This window comes from Ovis canadensis, chromosome 2 (genome assembly GCF_042477335.2).
Source record: "Ovis canadensis isolate MfBH-ARS-UI-01 breed Bighorn chromosome 2, ARS-UI_OviCan_v2, whole genome shotgun sequence".
Classification (NCBI taxonomy): Eukaryota; Metazoa; Chordata; class Mammalia; order Artiodactyla; family Bovidae; genus Ovis; species Ovis canadensis.
This window is the reverse complement of record NC_091246.1, coordinates 43570122-43587221: the sequence shown is the minus strand read 5'-3', so window position 1 is coordinate 43587221 and position 17100 is coordinate 43570122. Positions and strand designations below refer to the sequence as shown.

At 38.0% G+C, this 17100-nt stretch overlaps 1 protein-coding gene across 11 annotated transcripts in view; it reads left to right on the top strand.

The window, feature by feature from the left end:
- PPP3CC (protein phosphatase 3 catalytic subunit gamma) overlaps positions 1-16896 on the top strand; it is an 83199-nt gene extending 66303 nt beyond the window's left edge. For 6 of the 11 annotated variants that reach the window (XM_069576008.1, XM_069576003.1, XM_069576007.1 and 3 more), the window contains 4 exons: positions 7487-7568; positions 8191-8288; positions 15238-15267; positions 16374-16896. In XM_069576008.1, the coding sequence (XP_069432109.1) occupies positions 7487-7568; positions 8191-8288; positions 15238-15267; positions 16374-16591 (428 nt within the window). In that variant the 3' untranslated portion in view covers positions 16592-16896. The remainder of the gene's footprint in view (positions 1-7486; positions 7569-8190; positions 8289-15237; positions 15268-16373) is intronic. The other 5 variants (XM_069576011.1, XM_069576004.1, XM_069576009.1 and 2 more) reach the window with 1 other exon arrangement.
- Positions 16897-17100: the final 204 nt, after the last annotated feature.

Below are 17100 nucleotides of genomic sequence, written 5' to 3'. Positions count from 1 at the left end.
TCAGCAACTTCACATGTAAATAGATAAAAGATAGTCAGGAAAGATTAAACAAAAGAAAAAAACACTATGATGTTTTATAAGAGAGAAAGCATAAAGACAGAAAATTTGAAAGTAAAAGAAGAATATATTACTACTTTTATAAAAGAAGTAAAGAACAGAAAGTAAAAGAAGAATAATATTATATTACTACTAACCAAAGAAAAGCTGTTGTAGATAGATTAATATTACATGAAATAGGGACTTCCCTAGTAGTCCAGTGGCTAAGACTCCATGCTTCTAGTGCAGGGTGCCTGGGTTTGATCCCTGGCCAGGGAGCTAGATCTCACTTGCTACAGTTAAGAGTTCTCATGCTGTAAAAAAAGATCATTGATACCACTATGCTGCAGCTAAGACTCAGCACAGCCAAATAAATAAATAAAAATAAATACTGAAAAATTACATGAAATAAAACGATGAAAAATTTTTGTTCGTGTGAATTAGTAAAATGGCTTCATAATATATAAAGCAAAGATTAACCAAAGTACAATGAGAAATAGAAATGTCCACAGTGATAAGAGAATTTAACAAATATTTTTCAGGGATTGGCAGAATAAGCAGACAAACAAAACTAAGAATGTTGTAGAAAATTAGAATGCAGATAATAAACTTGACCTACTGACTCAGTGGACATGAATTTGAGCAAACTCTGGGAGCTAGTGAAGGACAGGGAGCCCTGGTGTGTGGGGTCGCAAAGAGTTGGACACAACTTAGTGACAGACAACAGCACTCGACATAGAAAGAGAAAGCACCTAACATACCGACTATACTTTCTTTTCAAACATGCATGAATACTTACAAGACTGGACCTTTACAAGAAATGTTCTGGGTTAAGAGCAAGTTTCATGTATCAAAGCATTAAAATCACAATGACTATAGTCTGACTATATGCAGATAAGATATGCTGCTGCTGCTAAGTCACTTCAGTTGTGTCTGACTCTGTGCGACCCCATAGACAGCAGCCCACCAGGCTCCCCCGTCCCTCGGATTCTCCAGGCAAGAACACTGGAGTGGGTTGCCATTTCTTTCTTGGATTCATGAAAATGAAAAGTGAAAGTGAAGTCACTCAGTCATGTCAGACTCTTAGCGACCCCATGGACTGCAGCCCACCAGGCTCCTCCATCCATGGGATTTTCCAGGCAAGAGTACTGGACTGGGGTGCCATTGCCTTCTCTGGCAGATAAGATATAAATCAATACAAAAAGATAACTAGAACACCACCATATTTTAGGAGATTTTAAAATATACTTAGTAATCCAGCAGTCAAATAATAAATCACAATTAAAATTTGAAAATAATTTGAACAGAAAATGAAAAGCACTACACATTAAAACTTGAGGGCAGGCAGTGCACCAGACAGGTGTGGGTTTGGCACTGGAACCAGAACTTTAGCAGATGTTCACTGGTTGACACCATAGGAGAGGAACTGAGTTATACTGGACCTTAAAGCAGCTGGATGGTCAGAATTAAGTGTGAGAGATGCCATCAACAGGGAGATCTCTTTCAGAAATTGTAATCAGGCATCTGGTTTTATGTCTCAAGTTACCTACAAACGGAGGAGATGAATCATTACCTAGAATGGTTCAATGTGTACAAGGTCCATGTGCCTCTCACCTCACATATCTGTGGGAGACTGACCAAAAGGGATGTGAAACTGGCTAATTTTGTTGAAAAAGCAACTGTTTCTGTGTGATTCCTTCCAAAATGCATGTAAAGTTTTATACACATCCTGCTGCTGCTGCTAAGTCACTTCAGTTGTGTCCGACTGTGTGATCCCGTAGACGGCAGCCCACCAGGCTCCCCCGTCCCTGGGATTCTCCTGGCACATCCTAGCTGCAGTGTATTTTGAAGGCAGTTTACATGAACAAATTAAATTATAAATTTAGTTGACCTTTATATCACATTTTGTAAAATCAGTGCTTAAATACAGAATGATTTAAATTGAATGAAAATAAACAGTAATGCTTGAGGGATGCATCTAACATCATATTTAGAGGAAAACTTATAGCCTTAAATGCATATGTTGGAAAAGAAGAATGGTGAAAAATCAAAGTTTGTCTCAAGAAGTTAAGAGAAAAAGGGGCTACCACATTAAACCTAAAGAAGGCAGGTAGAATGAAATAAAGAAGTTAAGGAAAGCATAAGAAAACAAAATGAAATACAGCATAGGGAATTCCCTGATGGTCCAGTGGTTAGAACTCTGTGCTTTCACTGCTGACGACCTGGGTTCAGTCCCTGGTCAGGAGAGTAAGATCCCACAAGGCTATGCAGTGCACCCCTCAAAAACTAAATAAAATATAGGAGAGAGGAGCAGTAAAACCAGAATGTACCCATTTCAATCAAATTGATAAATCCCTGGTAAAGAAGACAAAAATAGCGATGACAGAACTGAAAAAGAAGACAACATTCATTACCAATCCTATAGACATTAAGAAAATAACAAGAATACGTTTATACTAGTAAAATTTAAAACTTAGATAAAATAGATTTCTAGAAAAATGTAACTTATTCAACATGTTTGAAGATTTAGCATTCAAAATTCATTCAGGGTATACTAATGTAAGATACTAATAATAGTGGAAACAAGGAGAGGGTATATGGAAATTATCTATGCTATCTTAACATTTCTATACATCTAAAACTATTGAAAAGTAAAAAATACATATATTAAAAAATCAGTCAACAGGAACTTCTCTGGCAGTTGAGTGGTTAAGACTCCATGCTCCCAATGCGGGAGACACAAGTTTGATCCCTGGTTGGAAAACTAAGATCCTGAATGCTGCAGGCATGGTCAAATTTTTTTTTTAATCAATCAGTCAATTAATATAATTCACTGCATTAAGGGAAAAAATGGAGAAAAAATCGTTACCTCACCAGGTGTAGAAATGGCATTGGATGAGATTCATCCTTCATGTACAATAGATCTCTTAAACTAGGTTTAGAAAGGAGTTCTTTAATCTGACAAATGTATCTGTGAAAACCTATAGCAAATATCATATGTGAAATATTGAAAGCTTTCCTTAGTGATTGGGAATAGACAAGGATGCCAGCTATCAAAACCTCTTTATAGTATCTTATTAGAAGTCATAGCCAGTACAGTAAGGAAATAGAAAGAAATACAAGGTATAAAGATTGAGGAGGAAGAAACAAAACGATCGTTTATTTATAGATCGTTATTTATAGATTTATAGATTGTATTTATATGATTATATAGAGAGGCAATTTAAAAGTTTATAGATTATTTATTAGAATCAATAAACAGATGTAGCAGAGCTGCTGGATACAAAGTCAGAAAGCAAAAATCATTGTATTTCTATTTGCCAGCACCAAACAAAATGAAATTTTTAAAAAGCTGCCATTGACAATATCATTCCTAGCGATAAACCTAACAAATGATGTGTGATACCTCTAAGCAACAAACTAAACCATTATTAGAGAAATTAAAGGACATGTAAATAAATAGAAATACCATGTCCACAGATTATTGGAAGACTCAGTGTTATAAAGATATGTTATTCCCAGATTGATGTGCAGATTCAATACAAAGTCAGATATTAACAATTTGACCCTAAAATATATATGGAACTTCTAAGGGTAGTTTCTGAAATTCATACGGAAATATGTAAGATCAAAGAAGAAAGTAACTGGAATTACTAGCTCAAGGACAGAGGAGCAGTGAAACAAAACAGAGAATCCAGAAACAGATCCACATGTATATAGACACTTGATTTACACTAGAGGTGTCTCTGCAGAATAATAGGAAAACGATGGTATTGGTATGGTTGAGGATGTCTATTTGAGAAAAAAATTAAACCTAACTAACCCCTATTGTATTCTAAACCCAGTAATAAATTCCAGATGGACTAACACATTCAAATATGATAGGCAGAACAATAAAGCTTCTAATATGTATTACATAGAATGCATTCATGACCTTGAAGTAGAGGAAAATTTCTTAAACAATACACAAAAAACACTAACAATATAGGAAATTACTGGACTGCATTAAAAATTAGAACTTGTGTTTATCAGAAGAATAAGTGTGTAAAGACAGCAACAGGGACTTCCCTGGTGGTCCAGTGGCTCTAGGACTCTGCACTCCCAATGCCTGGGGGCCCAGCTTCTGTCCCTGGTCAGGGAACTTGATCCCACAAGCTGCAACTAAGGAGTTCACATGCCACAACTAAGGATCCCACATACTTCAATGAAGATAGAAAGCACAAATAAGACCTTTGGAGCAGCCAGATAAATAAACGTTTTTTTTTTTTAAAAAAAAGACAAGCTACAGAATGGGGGAGGGTATTTGCTATACAACCAACAACAGTTCACTTGCAGAATATATAAAAAACTACAGATCAATGAGGTGAGACTTGAATGAGCACTTCGTAAAAGAGGATATCCAAATGGCCAATAAAGATAGGAAAAGTTATTCAGCCACATTAGTCATTTTGAAAGTGCAGATTAAAACCACAATGGGTGATTCTGCATACCTACCAAAGTGGCTAAAGTTAAACATGAATAACACCAAATGTTGACCAGAATGTATAGCAACAGGAATGCTCATATACTAAAGTATAAATTGGTACATCCACTTTAGTAGATAATGCCAAACCGTTATCCAAAGTTGAACATATACATACCTTATATCTGAGCAGTCTAACTCTAGGAGTGTACTTAGCAGAAATATGTGCAGTTAAGAGAAATATACCAGAATATTCATAGCAGCTGAATTAGCCAAAAATTGGAATCAACCCAGATGACCACTGACAGTGAAAAGGATAAATAGACTGTGACATACTCTTATAGTGGAATTGTATACAACAGTGACAGTCAACTGTAGGAGCAGAGGAAACATGGATGAATCTTAAAAACATAATGTTGAACAAGAGAAGCCGGACACAAAAATTCATTGATTGTCCCAACTACCTAACATTAAAAAGAAAATTAAAACTAGTGCTTGTGAATACATGCTTAAATGGTAAAACTATAAAGAAGAGCAAGAAAGTGATCCCAATAGAAGTCAAGAGAACAGTTTTCTTTGGGAAGAGGGAGACTCTTAATTATTAGGAGGGGCCCAAGTAGGGAGAAATCTGTGGTGCTGACAAGGCTCTATTTATTGTCCTGGCTGGTTATTTGGCCATTTGTGTTTTAATAAAAAGCATCGAGTCTGTGTTTGTTTTGTGTACTTTTCTGTATGTTTATCATACTTCACAATAGTTTTTTTTTTTCACCAAAGTTATAAGCCTACAAAAATGTAGAGATTTCTGTAGGAATTTTGGAAGCCAGGAAACGAATTAGTATTACTAACTTGGCTGATTCAAGAAAGCTGAAGCCTGGCTTAGTAATGGAGAATGCTGAGTTCAGCACAGAATCCTCAAAAAGCAGAGGAATTGCTCGACTACACCAGTTGCTAGAATTGGGGACTATTGAGAAGGAGGTGGGCCCCTAGCTAAAATAAGTAGAGCAGGTAAAAGATATTTGAAAGACAGTTAAAGTCCTAGCTGTCTTTTCTCCCAAGACCAGAGGCTAATATCCAAAAAAGTGTAAACCAAAGAATTTCTGGACAGGGATACAGTTGAGGGCACTGATAACTTTGCCAAAAATGGGTAAATTAAGTGATCCCATGCATTCTCAATGGGCTTCCTTGGTGGCTCAAAGAATCTGCCTGCAATGCAGGAGAGCCGGATTCGATCTCTGGGTCAGAAAGATTCCCCTGGAGAGGGAAATGGCTATCCCCACTCCAGTATTCTTGCCCGGGATATCCCATGGACAGAGGTACCTGGCGGGCTACAGTCCATTGGGTCACCAAGAGTCGGACACAACTGAACAGCTAACACACACACAGGCACATGTGCATGCACTCTCAGTACTGATACAGAAAATTCCCTAAAAAAAGCCCCACCCGATCACTCTGTGCACAGAAAGCTCAAAGACAGCAGTCAACCACCAGCCAGTTCAGAAAGCTTTCCAATCCGTCATTCTTAACGATGAGCAAACACCAAGGATTATGGGACTTCTCTGTAGAGTCTCTGAGGCAACAGCAAAAAACAGCCTAAATGGATGAACTTGAGATTCTAAAGATATAAAATTTAAACATGGAAAAACTAATATCTCCAGAAGGAGATGAGAAGATAATTGTGTCCATCATACAAAAACATGATCCTCCATTTAGAGATGTACCTGCTGTTCATTCTGTCCTTTGTTCATTGTTCTCAGCATTATTTGTTACGCAAATAATGTCTTTTTTCCTTGTCTGATTTTATCTTCATAATCTGTGGGGATAGAATATGTTGGAAAATAAGAAATGTGAATTCATTTAAAACTCTGAAGGCTCCATGCAAGAAGTCTGTAATTTAATATTCTATCATGATACCAAGATGTCTCTTCTGAGCTGATAAAGATAATAGCCTGCTTCTCTCATTGCATTTCACTTTGATTTTTTTTCTCTCTCTCTTCCATGCAAACTTAAATTTCTCTTCCCATATTTCTATTTCCATCTCCTTGTTTCTTGGTGTCTCTTCTCCCTGAAGATCACTACATTTCAAGCTTTCAGAAAGGTATCTGAACAGAATGTGCTACGAGCTTAATACTCGCTGTCTGTCTCATCACAGTCTATTAATTAGACTTTTTTAGTTATAGTTGAGTAATTTCAGACAGGCCCTCCATCCTCCCTTTCTGTTTTAATGTTTACGTTTTCTCTGGCCCCTGCTGTGTGATCCTGCAGGATTTTCAGAGCTGGGTGGGCGAGGAAGGAGAGGCCATGTTTCTTAGTTTCTGACTTTTGAATGCGGCCACCTGATGCATGCCTGGACATTGACTTCTGGTGTGTGAGCTGTTTCCTAAATCTGGTATGAGAAAAGGCCCAAAAGTCTTCTGTTAACTTTTTTGATGTTTTATAAAATACCTTACCTGTCATCCTCGTTTTTACTGCACAGCTGTCTGTGGTTGGAAATAACTCAGCAGTGTGTAAGTGAGGATGATAGAATAAAAGCAGCTCCTGCTCAGTCCAGGAGAGCCAGCTGTGTGCTGTGTTTCCATGTAGAAGACAACTGCTTAAGTCATCCCTTGCCATTTGGCCGACCAAGCCCTGCATCGTAAGGTGGCCCACAGCATTCTCAAGAGAGATTTTTGCTGTAGTAGCAACTGTCTTTGTTTATACGTATTTCCTTCTTCACTGTGTTCTACCTTTCAGAAGCACCAGTAAGTTCCTTCCTTCATAAATCTGCTCACTCTGTCCTTTTTGTGGCCCCTCCATTTTTTTTTTTACTTCATCTTTATTTTTTTCTCCTGCTCCTTAAAACTTCCTGGGTTTTTTGTTTGTTTAGACAAACTTTGGCCTTTATTTCTTTGTGTAAAACCATTTCTTTAACTTAGAAAGGCACTTCATCCTGCATTTTTTTTAACCTGTTAACGTATTCTTTTAACTCACATATTGTTTGTATTCTCTAAGGAGGCACTACAGTTCGCAAGGAGATCATCAAGAATAAAATCAGAGCTATTGGGAAGATGGCACGGGTCTTTTCAATTCTCCGGTAAGGAAAAGTCTTGTCATATGGTGTGCAATAAAAATGTTTTGAGAGTGATTTAGAAGTTGATTTCAGATCAGTAGTTTTAGAATTGGAGTATGGTATCAAAACTGTGGGTCTTTGGGTTGAATGCAGATTGAATCAGCCCTACATGTTAAAGTGACTAGAAATAATTCTGGCAAACATTCATTTGGTGTGAGCTTAGATACAGTGCAGTGAATGTTAGTGATCTAATGTGGATTCTGGAGCTCAGTGGCCTCTGTTCACATCCTGGCCCTATATCTTCTCAGCCATGTGATCTTGTGCCTCATTTTCTTGGCCTGTGAAAGATAATAGCAGGATCTGCCTTTTAAGGTTATTTGGAGGATTAAATAGGGTAATGTACGGAAAACATGAGATCAGCACCTGACTATTAAGTGGCTCTAATTGAAAAGCGGGGCCTGGCTAATTGCTTAAAGTTGGAATATATACAGAAAACCTCCCTTTTGGGGGTCAGGGAAGAGGTAGAAGGAGTACCTGTCCTCCATCTTTGTGCATCTTTTCTTGTCTTCTTTCAAGTATGTTTGTAGATGCTGAGTGGTAGACACCCTGCCTGGCGTTAACCCGGGGCTTTGATCTTCTTTTGCAGGGAAGAGAGTGAGAGCGTGCTAACTCTCAAGGGCCTGACTCCTACAGGGACACTCCCTTTGGGTGTCCTCTCAGGAGGGAAGCAGACTATTGAGACAGGTGAGTATGAGCAATGCTTCTTCCATGGAATGTGTGCTCCTGTTACCCAGCAATCAGTGTCAAATTGGAAATTAAGGCTCCTTTCAGTTAATGGCACTGAAGCCATTGAATATCCATCTCTGGAGGGGGGGAAATGGATTGATCCTTCTCACCATATGTAAAAACTAAATCAAAATGAATTATAATTTAAATGTAAAAGATAAATAAACTTCCCAGAAAAAGATATGCAAAGTAAGCATTGAGGAAGATAAAAATTTAAATATGACACAAAAAGCACTAAAATTAAAAGAAAAAAATTAATAAATGAGTTTCATTAAAATTAAGAATGTCTATTCACAGAAATTCATGACTAATAAAGGGAAAAGACAAACTGTAAACGGGGAGATTTTTGTAGTACATATGTCCAACAAAGAACTTAAATTCAGAGTCTGTAAAGAACTACAACTCCAAAAGAAAAATACAGCTAATTTTTTTAATGGTCAAAAAATTTTAACAGTACTTCACAAAAGAAAGTATCAAAATGGCCAAAAAGCATATGAAGATTTGATGCTTAAAATAGTTACTCTTCTGGGAAATGGATATAAAACCATGGTGAGATACCACTCACATCCTCTAGAATGGCTGAAATTTAAAAGTGTGACAATATCAAGTGTTGGTAAGTTTGTCGAGAACAAGATATATTGCCAGTGCATTTGTAAATTGGTTCAACCACTTCAGAAAATTGTTGGGCAGTAAATGAAAACATTTGTCTACCCTATAACCAGGCAATAAAAATAACATTATGAATCTATGCAAAAACATTATGAGTACATGCAAAAAAATTCCACTTAATATTTATACAATGGAGTATTACTCAGCAATAAAGGTAACATCATGAATATGTACAAAAAAATAACACTCTGAATATATGGTTGAATCTCACAGATACCATGTTTAACTAAAAACTCTAGATACAAAAGGGCACAGACTGTTTGATTTGTATGATGTTCAGGAGCAGGCAGATGAACACTTCTAGGTGGGACCAAAGTGAGGGTGTAGGGCAGGGGCTGGCAGCTCTGGCCACAGCCATGGTGGACACGGCCTCATGATGCCTTCATTGTGAGGAATGTGTTCCTGGGGCTTCGTCAGCTTCCTGAAGCCCTGGTTCATCCCTGAGGGTCCGAACCAGGGAGTTATCATTCCCTTGTTGGTGACCTGGTCACTTAGCTGTTGTCTCTAGTCATGAAGAGATATAAAATCACCGTAGTACCCTGACCTTGGCCATCCACTGCCTTAAGTATTCATAGCACATTGGAACGTCTTACTCTACAATGCAGTACTATTTTCCCTGTCACCTTTTCTCACCTTTTGATTAACTGTATACCTACTTAATGTAAACTGTACAAACTCCATAAAATGTTTGTGTACTCTGCTGAGATAGAAAGACACTGATGCTGGGAAAGATTGAGGGCGGGAGGAGAAGGGGATGACAGAGGATGAGATGGTTGGATGGTATCACCGACTCAATGGATATGAGTTTGAGCAAGCTCCAGGAGTTGATGATGGACGGGGAAGCCTGGAGTGCTCCAGTCCATGGCGTCACAAAGAGTCAGACACAACTGAGTGACTGAACTGAACTGAGACAGAAAGTGCTGTTTTGGGGGGGAGTCGGGGGAGAGCCTAAAAATACTAAATCAGACGGTAAAGCATCTGCCTATAATGCGGGAGACCCGAGTTCGATTCCTGGGTTGGGAAGATCCCCTAGAGAAGGAAATGGCAATCCACTCCAGCACTCTTGCCTGGAAAATCCCATGGATGGAGGAGCCTGATAGGCTATAGTCCATGGGGTCGCAAAGAGTCGGACACGACTGAGCGACTTTACTTTAATAAAAGAAAAAAAAAGGAAGTGCTGTTCTAGAAAAAAATACAATTAAAAAATAATAAAATGAAAAAATAAAAAGTACTGTTTTTCTAAGAAAAATACATGACTGTCTCTGTGAAACCTGTGGATCTGAAGGCTGCTTCTTCCTACTCACTACATGAGCATCAGCGAAGGGTTTAAGAACTGTCACAGGACAGTGGGGACGCCAGTAGAACATACTCGGAAGGAAGATCTGTCCCACCAGAATTATGCCTAAGTATATTTTCAGGATGAATTTACTTCTGCTGTCTTCCGGAATAAATTATTTTTCTGCTTTAAAAACAACAACAACTGGCAGACTCATAAATAGTAAAAGAAGTCAAAATGGCTTCTCTGGGGGGAGAATGTGGCCCCAGACAGGGCACAGGGGACTTTTGGAGTAGGAGTCATGTTCTCTATCACTATTGGGGTGGTAGTTACACAAGGGCATGCATAGATATAAAGATGTATTAAGCAGTGCACTTCATATCTGTGCATAGCATGTGCCTCACTTGTGTGCATTTTATGTCTTAATTTGATGGGAAGTGGTGGTTAAAGTTGCTCAGTCAGAGAAGGAGTTTGCCTCTTTGCCTGCAAACCATACCCTGCAAGATATGGCTTCCTCTTCAACCATAATGTCAGTTCTGAAAATCATATGGGCGCTGACTTCCTAAGGAGAGGGCTTGATAGAAGCCAGGAGTGAAAAGGTTGATGTTTGTTAGTATAAACAGATCTGGTCAAGCAGGGGGAAGAGACGTGAGATCAGATCACTGGATGACTAATTCTAGGCTTGAAAACTGGAGCTGAAACATTAACAACTTAGAGTTCACTGCTTTTTTGCCCTTTTTTAAAAAAATTGTTTCTATTTCAGTTTTTCTTTTTTCCTCTTCTCCTATAGGAATACCTCTTATAGGAATTCTTTGTGTTTTGTGAATATTCCAAGGCTATTCTTAGGAACAGCCTCATTTCCCCATACTTTTTATAGGATTGGTTGCCTCTTTTCTCTTTCAAATCAGATACTGAAATATTAGTTTATTTATGAGGAAGAATGAATATTTCCTCCTTAGAAGTATATAGTTAATTTTCTTAGCTTCTGTAGTTTTCATTGATAGTCATGTGAGATATTCTGAGAGCAACTCTGACAAGGCATTTTAGAGTTAATAGGAAGTAACATGGGTAAAGAAAAAAAGGAACATCCTATACATCCTTGCTTAAAATGTTTCAAAAATTTGCTGATCCACAAAGTTTTTTTAATCTGAACCAAATTTTTCTAGATCTTGATTTGAAAAAAGTAAATTGGCAAATCTGGAATAAGTAACAGAATTTTATAGATGTGTTGTTTGGAGATTTGTTGTTTATAACCCCACGTTTTGTTCTCAGTCCCAAATATATGCAGTTTCTCTTCATTCCTGACTTGAATATGAATGTTTTAATCAATGTAAGATTGTTATTGATAGAACCCACTCCAGTATTCTTGCCTGGAGAATCCCAGGGACAGAGGAGTCTGGTGGGCTGCCATGTATGGGATCCCACAGAGTAAGACATGACTGAAGCGACTTAGCAGCAGCATCGATACTTGAAAATTGATAGAAAGCTCAGGAATGTGTCAGAACATAACTAAAGTTGCAGCAAACTTTTTAGAGCTTCTTATTCTATCACTGATTTGCAAGAACTGAGTTAATTTTGTCATTTTTCCATCAGAGTCTCAGTTCCACAGGTTCAGTGACAAACGAGCATTAGCTGAAAAGACCTTTTATTGTTCATAGAACTTTACTTGGACAGCCTTCAGTGAACAAGGTCCCATCCCATATGACCTTATAACCTACATTCATTTACACTCCACCTTATTCCAAGGGGGATTTGAGTAAGTTACAGTGTACATCCAACACGGTAAAGGGAAATAAATATGCTGAGAAATTGGAGCAAAAAGGAAAACAAACCAGTGAAATCCAGTAATCACACATTTAATTCCAGGCTTCCAAGTAGACAAAATAAAGAGGAAAGACCATAAGATTAAAAAAAGAAAAACAAAAACAGGTCAGTTATAAACAGCACTCCACTGAAAGTTTTAAAGTTTTGTGCTACAAACAGAACCATCAAGAAGGTGAAAAGACAACCCACAGCGTGGGTGAAAACGCCGAGTTCACCAAAAAGTTCCTCTGGGTGTTTTCATAACATCTTGCAGAGAAACCCAAAGGAACTTTTTGGCCAACCCTATCTTTACGAAGCATATATCTGATAGGAGACTAATATCTAGAAACTGTAAAGAACTCTTGTAACTGAATAGCAATAAGACAAATTACCCAAATAAAAATGGGTAAAAAATTGAATAGACATTTTTCCAAAGAAGGGATACAGGTGACCAATGAGCATGTAAAAAGATGTTCTACATCATTAGACATTAACTGCAATGAGACATCACTTTAATTAAAGACCCACTGGACAGTTGTGATAAAAAAGACAGACAATAACAAGTGTTGGAAAGGAATTATGATTCTCATATACTGCTGGTGGGGATGTAAAATGGAGCAGCCCTTTGAAAACCAATAAGGCAATTTCTTTGATGATTGAACATACAGTTAATCATATGACCCAGAAGTTCTGTTCCTAGTTACGTACCCAGAGAAATGAAGATATAGCCCCACAAAAACTTGTACACAGATGTTCATAGCAGCATGCTTTCTAATAGCCAGTAAGCGGAAACAACACAAATGTCTATCACCTAATGAATAAACAAACGAAATGTGGTATATCCATACAATGAACTATACTATTCAGTCATAAAAAGGAGTGATATACAATCCTCAGCATGAATAAACCTTGAAAACCATTTGCTATGTGAAAAAAACCAATCACTAACACCACATAGTACATGATTCCACTTATGCAAAATGTCTAGAGCAGCCAAATCTGTGGAGACAGAAAGTAGATAAGTGTAAGGTTAGGTGAAGGAATAAGGGCGGGAGATGGGGTTTTTTTGGCGGGGAGAGTGATGAAAATGTTCTAAGCATAGATTGTGGTAATGGTTGCACAACTCTATATTAAAATCACTAAACTGTACACTTAAAACAAGTGAATTTTTTGGTATATGAATTATATTTCAGTAAAGAAATCTCACTCAATAAAAAAAAGTATTTCAGTACAGGGGGGAAAAAAAAACACAGTTCTTCAGTTTTGTATGACTCTTACTTATAAAGAATATCCCTCATGCAGGCTAATATCTTAATACCCAATGCAAAAAGCAATTCTAGGAGGACCCAAAATAACGCGATGTTAGTACACATTTTACCGCAAACATAGCTTTTAAAGTCTAATTAAACCAATGCTCTGTATACAATCTCAGGGAAAGCTTTGTTCTCTCACTTCCTAACAGTTGCTGTTATAGTGTGCTGTCTGAAGGCACTGTCCTTTCCTTCTGAGAGTTGGTTTTCTGTGAGGTGATTTGGGAGGGTGTGACATTGCTTTAACACTTGCCAACATATGGTTGACAAATGTAAACACTCACTCGATAAATTGATTCCAAGTTGCCATTTTTCACATTGCATTCAGAAGTTAATTTTCAGTTCTTCCAATTTTTCCTCTATGTATGATTGATTATAAAAAGCTTTGGGAATAGCAAACTGTTACTGTTCATTATTCTTCCCTGCCTTCTTTTAAAAATTAGTTTTGGGGAAGCTGACAGGATTTTCCTAATAAGATCTTTCTTGCTTCAACCTGTAACATTTTCATATACAGTAAGTCCCCTACATAAGTATAAGTTTCATTCCAAAAGCGTGTTCATATGTCCAGTTTGTAAGTCCAACAAAGGTAGCCTAGGTACCCAACTAATTTCACATAATACATAAAAAACAAACACAAAAACAAAGGAAATATTTTTCATCTCACAGTATAGTACCTTGAAAAGTACAGTAAACAGCTGGCATATAGGGGCTGGCAGAGAGTGAACAGGCAAGAGTTACTGCCTGGAGGAGGTGAGAGATGGTAGATCCGTGATGATGGATCATCGTCAATCAATGGAAGACAAGCTGCAGTTTCACTTTAACTTACATAACTGAACATGAGAACACATGTTCTTCAACTTGAAGAACATGAACCTTCTTCAACTTGAAGGTTTATATGTCGGGGACTTTCTGTAGTAGTGCTTTTACTGTCTTAAAAAACATGCAGGAAAGTTTACCTGTTAGAACTAATTTTTAAATAGCTTCCTTTTCCATCACTGAAGAAGAGGGCCTTCTTAGTAACTGGTCTGCTCTCTCCCATGGAAAATGGAAGCCATGTAAGTTAGACATGCCAGCCTCTGCTGTTTCTCTAATTCCAGATGGTACATGAATTTACATTTGAAATCGAATAGCTTTATGCCTTTCCCAGCTTAGTAATTCACCCCTTGGAAAAGAAATAACCTCTCACTTATATTCCATTTTTTCTTTCCTTCCAAATGCCAGTCTGTTATTCAAAAGCCACTCTTTTAAAAATATATATTTTATTTATTTATTTTAATTGGAGGATAGCTACTGTGGCAAAAGCCACTCTTTTATATTAAGTAATTTGAGAGGATAGCTAGACTCTGTATAAGTTGCTTGAAATCATTCATAGTTTTGAATAACTTTTTTTAAGAGGATACAGCAGCAGCTCATTTAGTGCCATCTGAACTATCACAAACTAAAGAACGGTTGTAATATCAGGTGATTTGACTGGACCTGTCATTACTTTGATACATGAATGTCAAGGCATAAATTAGCAGCTGGCTATTTACAATGAGGAAAGCAGCATTTCGTTTCTCCGAGTCAGCTTGACTGTCTTAGCCGTGGATACCATTAGCTAAAAGGTTATCATGCCACTTGCAGTGTGAAAAATCTTAGTAACTCTCCCCACCTCATGTCCCCCCAACCCCACCCCTAGTTTAGTTTTTCGCAATAATCCTCTCGCTTCTCTGACTAGTTCACTTTCATTACGGATGGGAATAAGCGCGAAGGTCGGGCCCCGGGATGTCTCTGCTGGCAGCAGTGCCGTTGGTTTACTCACTCTTTCTCTGTCTTCATTTTTGCATGCCACTGCTCCTGCCTCTCACAGCCACAGTAGAAGCGGTAGAGGCCCGGGAAGGTATGGCCGTGTTCCTGCGATAGATGTGATCATGTGTCTGTCTGTTCTTTAAAAAGCTTTGTCAATGTTAGACATCTTTTATTGTTGCATCACCAGAACTGTTAACACTGAGACAAGGAAAAGATAACTCTAGCTATGCTCACAAAGTATTTCCTTTGTGTCCTTCGTTTGTGTAATATTAACTCAAATGACCCTCTCCACAGCCAAAGTCCTTTCTGGGCTCTCTCAGTTTTAATGCAATGGCTGATGTTTAAGCAACCAGTCATGGGTTGTTCAGATGGTGCATTCTGATAGCCCTTGCATAGGTATGAGGTATCCATTTAATTATTGGAAATTCAAACCATCAACCTCTTTATCTAACGATTCTGAAGCATATCAAAAGTGGAGGCAAGAGCAGATAGGAATGCAGTCTGATTTGTTTCTGAGGTTGCCCTCAGTCAGACAAGCTAAAGTATACAAATTTTAAGTAACAAATTATCTATGAATCAGAGGCTGAAAATCATCACAATTGATAAACTTGTGTTATAAATTTAATTGTTCTGTTAGAGAAGGTGGTTCACACTGGGAATGCCTTTCCTTGGTGATACAGAAGTTCAGACAGAAAGAAAATACCTAGAAACTATTTTTTTTAGATGGCTTTTAACTTATGTTCAGCTCCTGGTTTTGCAAGATTAAAAAAAAAAAAGCTATCCTAAACAAATGGATTAGCTCTTTTGTTACTTTTTTGTGTGGTCAGTGTGATGTTTGTGTTAGATAACTAGTCTGCTTAACTTGTTCTCTTATTCTAGTGTTGCCTTCTTTCCTCTCTCTGAGCACGTTTCTGGCCCATAAGAGACTCTTTCAAAGATATTGGGGGCTTTTTGTCAGGTCCACTTCTGCTGTGATGAACTGAGCTATGAAAATTACTTTCACAGTTTCAGTGGCCCTTTGGGCCTTAAGGAAACAATAGCTTCAGACCAGGCTAATTGAAATCAAATATTGTTCATTGCCTTCACCAGACATGTGCTCCACGGTCACCCTTCTATATTTTCCTCTAGGAGGTTGCTGTATGCTAAGAAACTTAAAAGATGTCTAATGGAGCTCCTCCCTTTCCTGTTTTCCTGTAGCCATCAGAGGGTTTTCGCTTCAGCACAGAATCCGGAGTTTTGAAGAAGCCCGAGGTCTGGACCGAATTAATGAGCGGATGCCACCCCGAAAAGATAGCCAGTACTTTGATGGGCCGGTGAAACTGGTCCAAGGCAACGCTGCACACAGGAGCGACAAGGGAAGAAGAGCCAGTCATGACTCAGAGCCCTGCGGTGGCACTGGTGGATCCAAGACTTAACAGTCTGTGCTATTTATTTATTATCAGAAAGCTAAACACAAACAACTTAAACAACTTAAACCTGGAGGTGCATTCAAAATACACTCTGCATTTACTCTGTAAGAAACGTGACCCTTTTATAAATTCTTTTAATTTATGTTTAATATATATGTAAAATGCATCTGTTTCGTTTTTCCTTCCCCCCCCCCTCTAATTTTTAGGAACTGATCTGATTGTCTGACACATAGTGAAGTCGTGTGTTATAAAGGGGACTGTCCCCAAATAAAAGGGCCTTGGAAACCTCTTCCCTGGCTTTCGGACTTGAACTAGTCAGCCTTTTCTCTTGTTTTTGGAGGTAGTATTGTTCATTTCAGACTAATCATTTTGCAAACACAAAAGGGTGTTTTTCTTTTTCCTTTTCTACAGGGTACCACTGAAAAATATGTTAGGTTTCAGTGGCTAAAGCTTCTCTTCTTACGGAAAACTTGATTATAGTAGAACTCCTCAGTGAATAAACCAAACCCACTGAT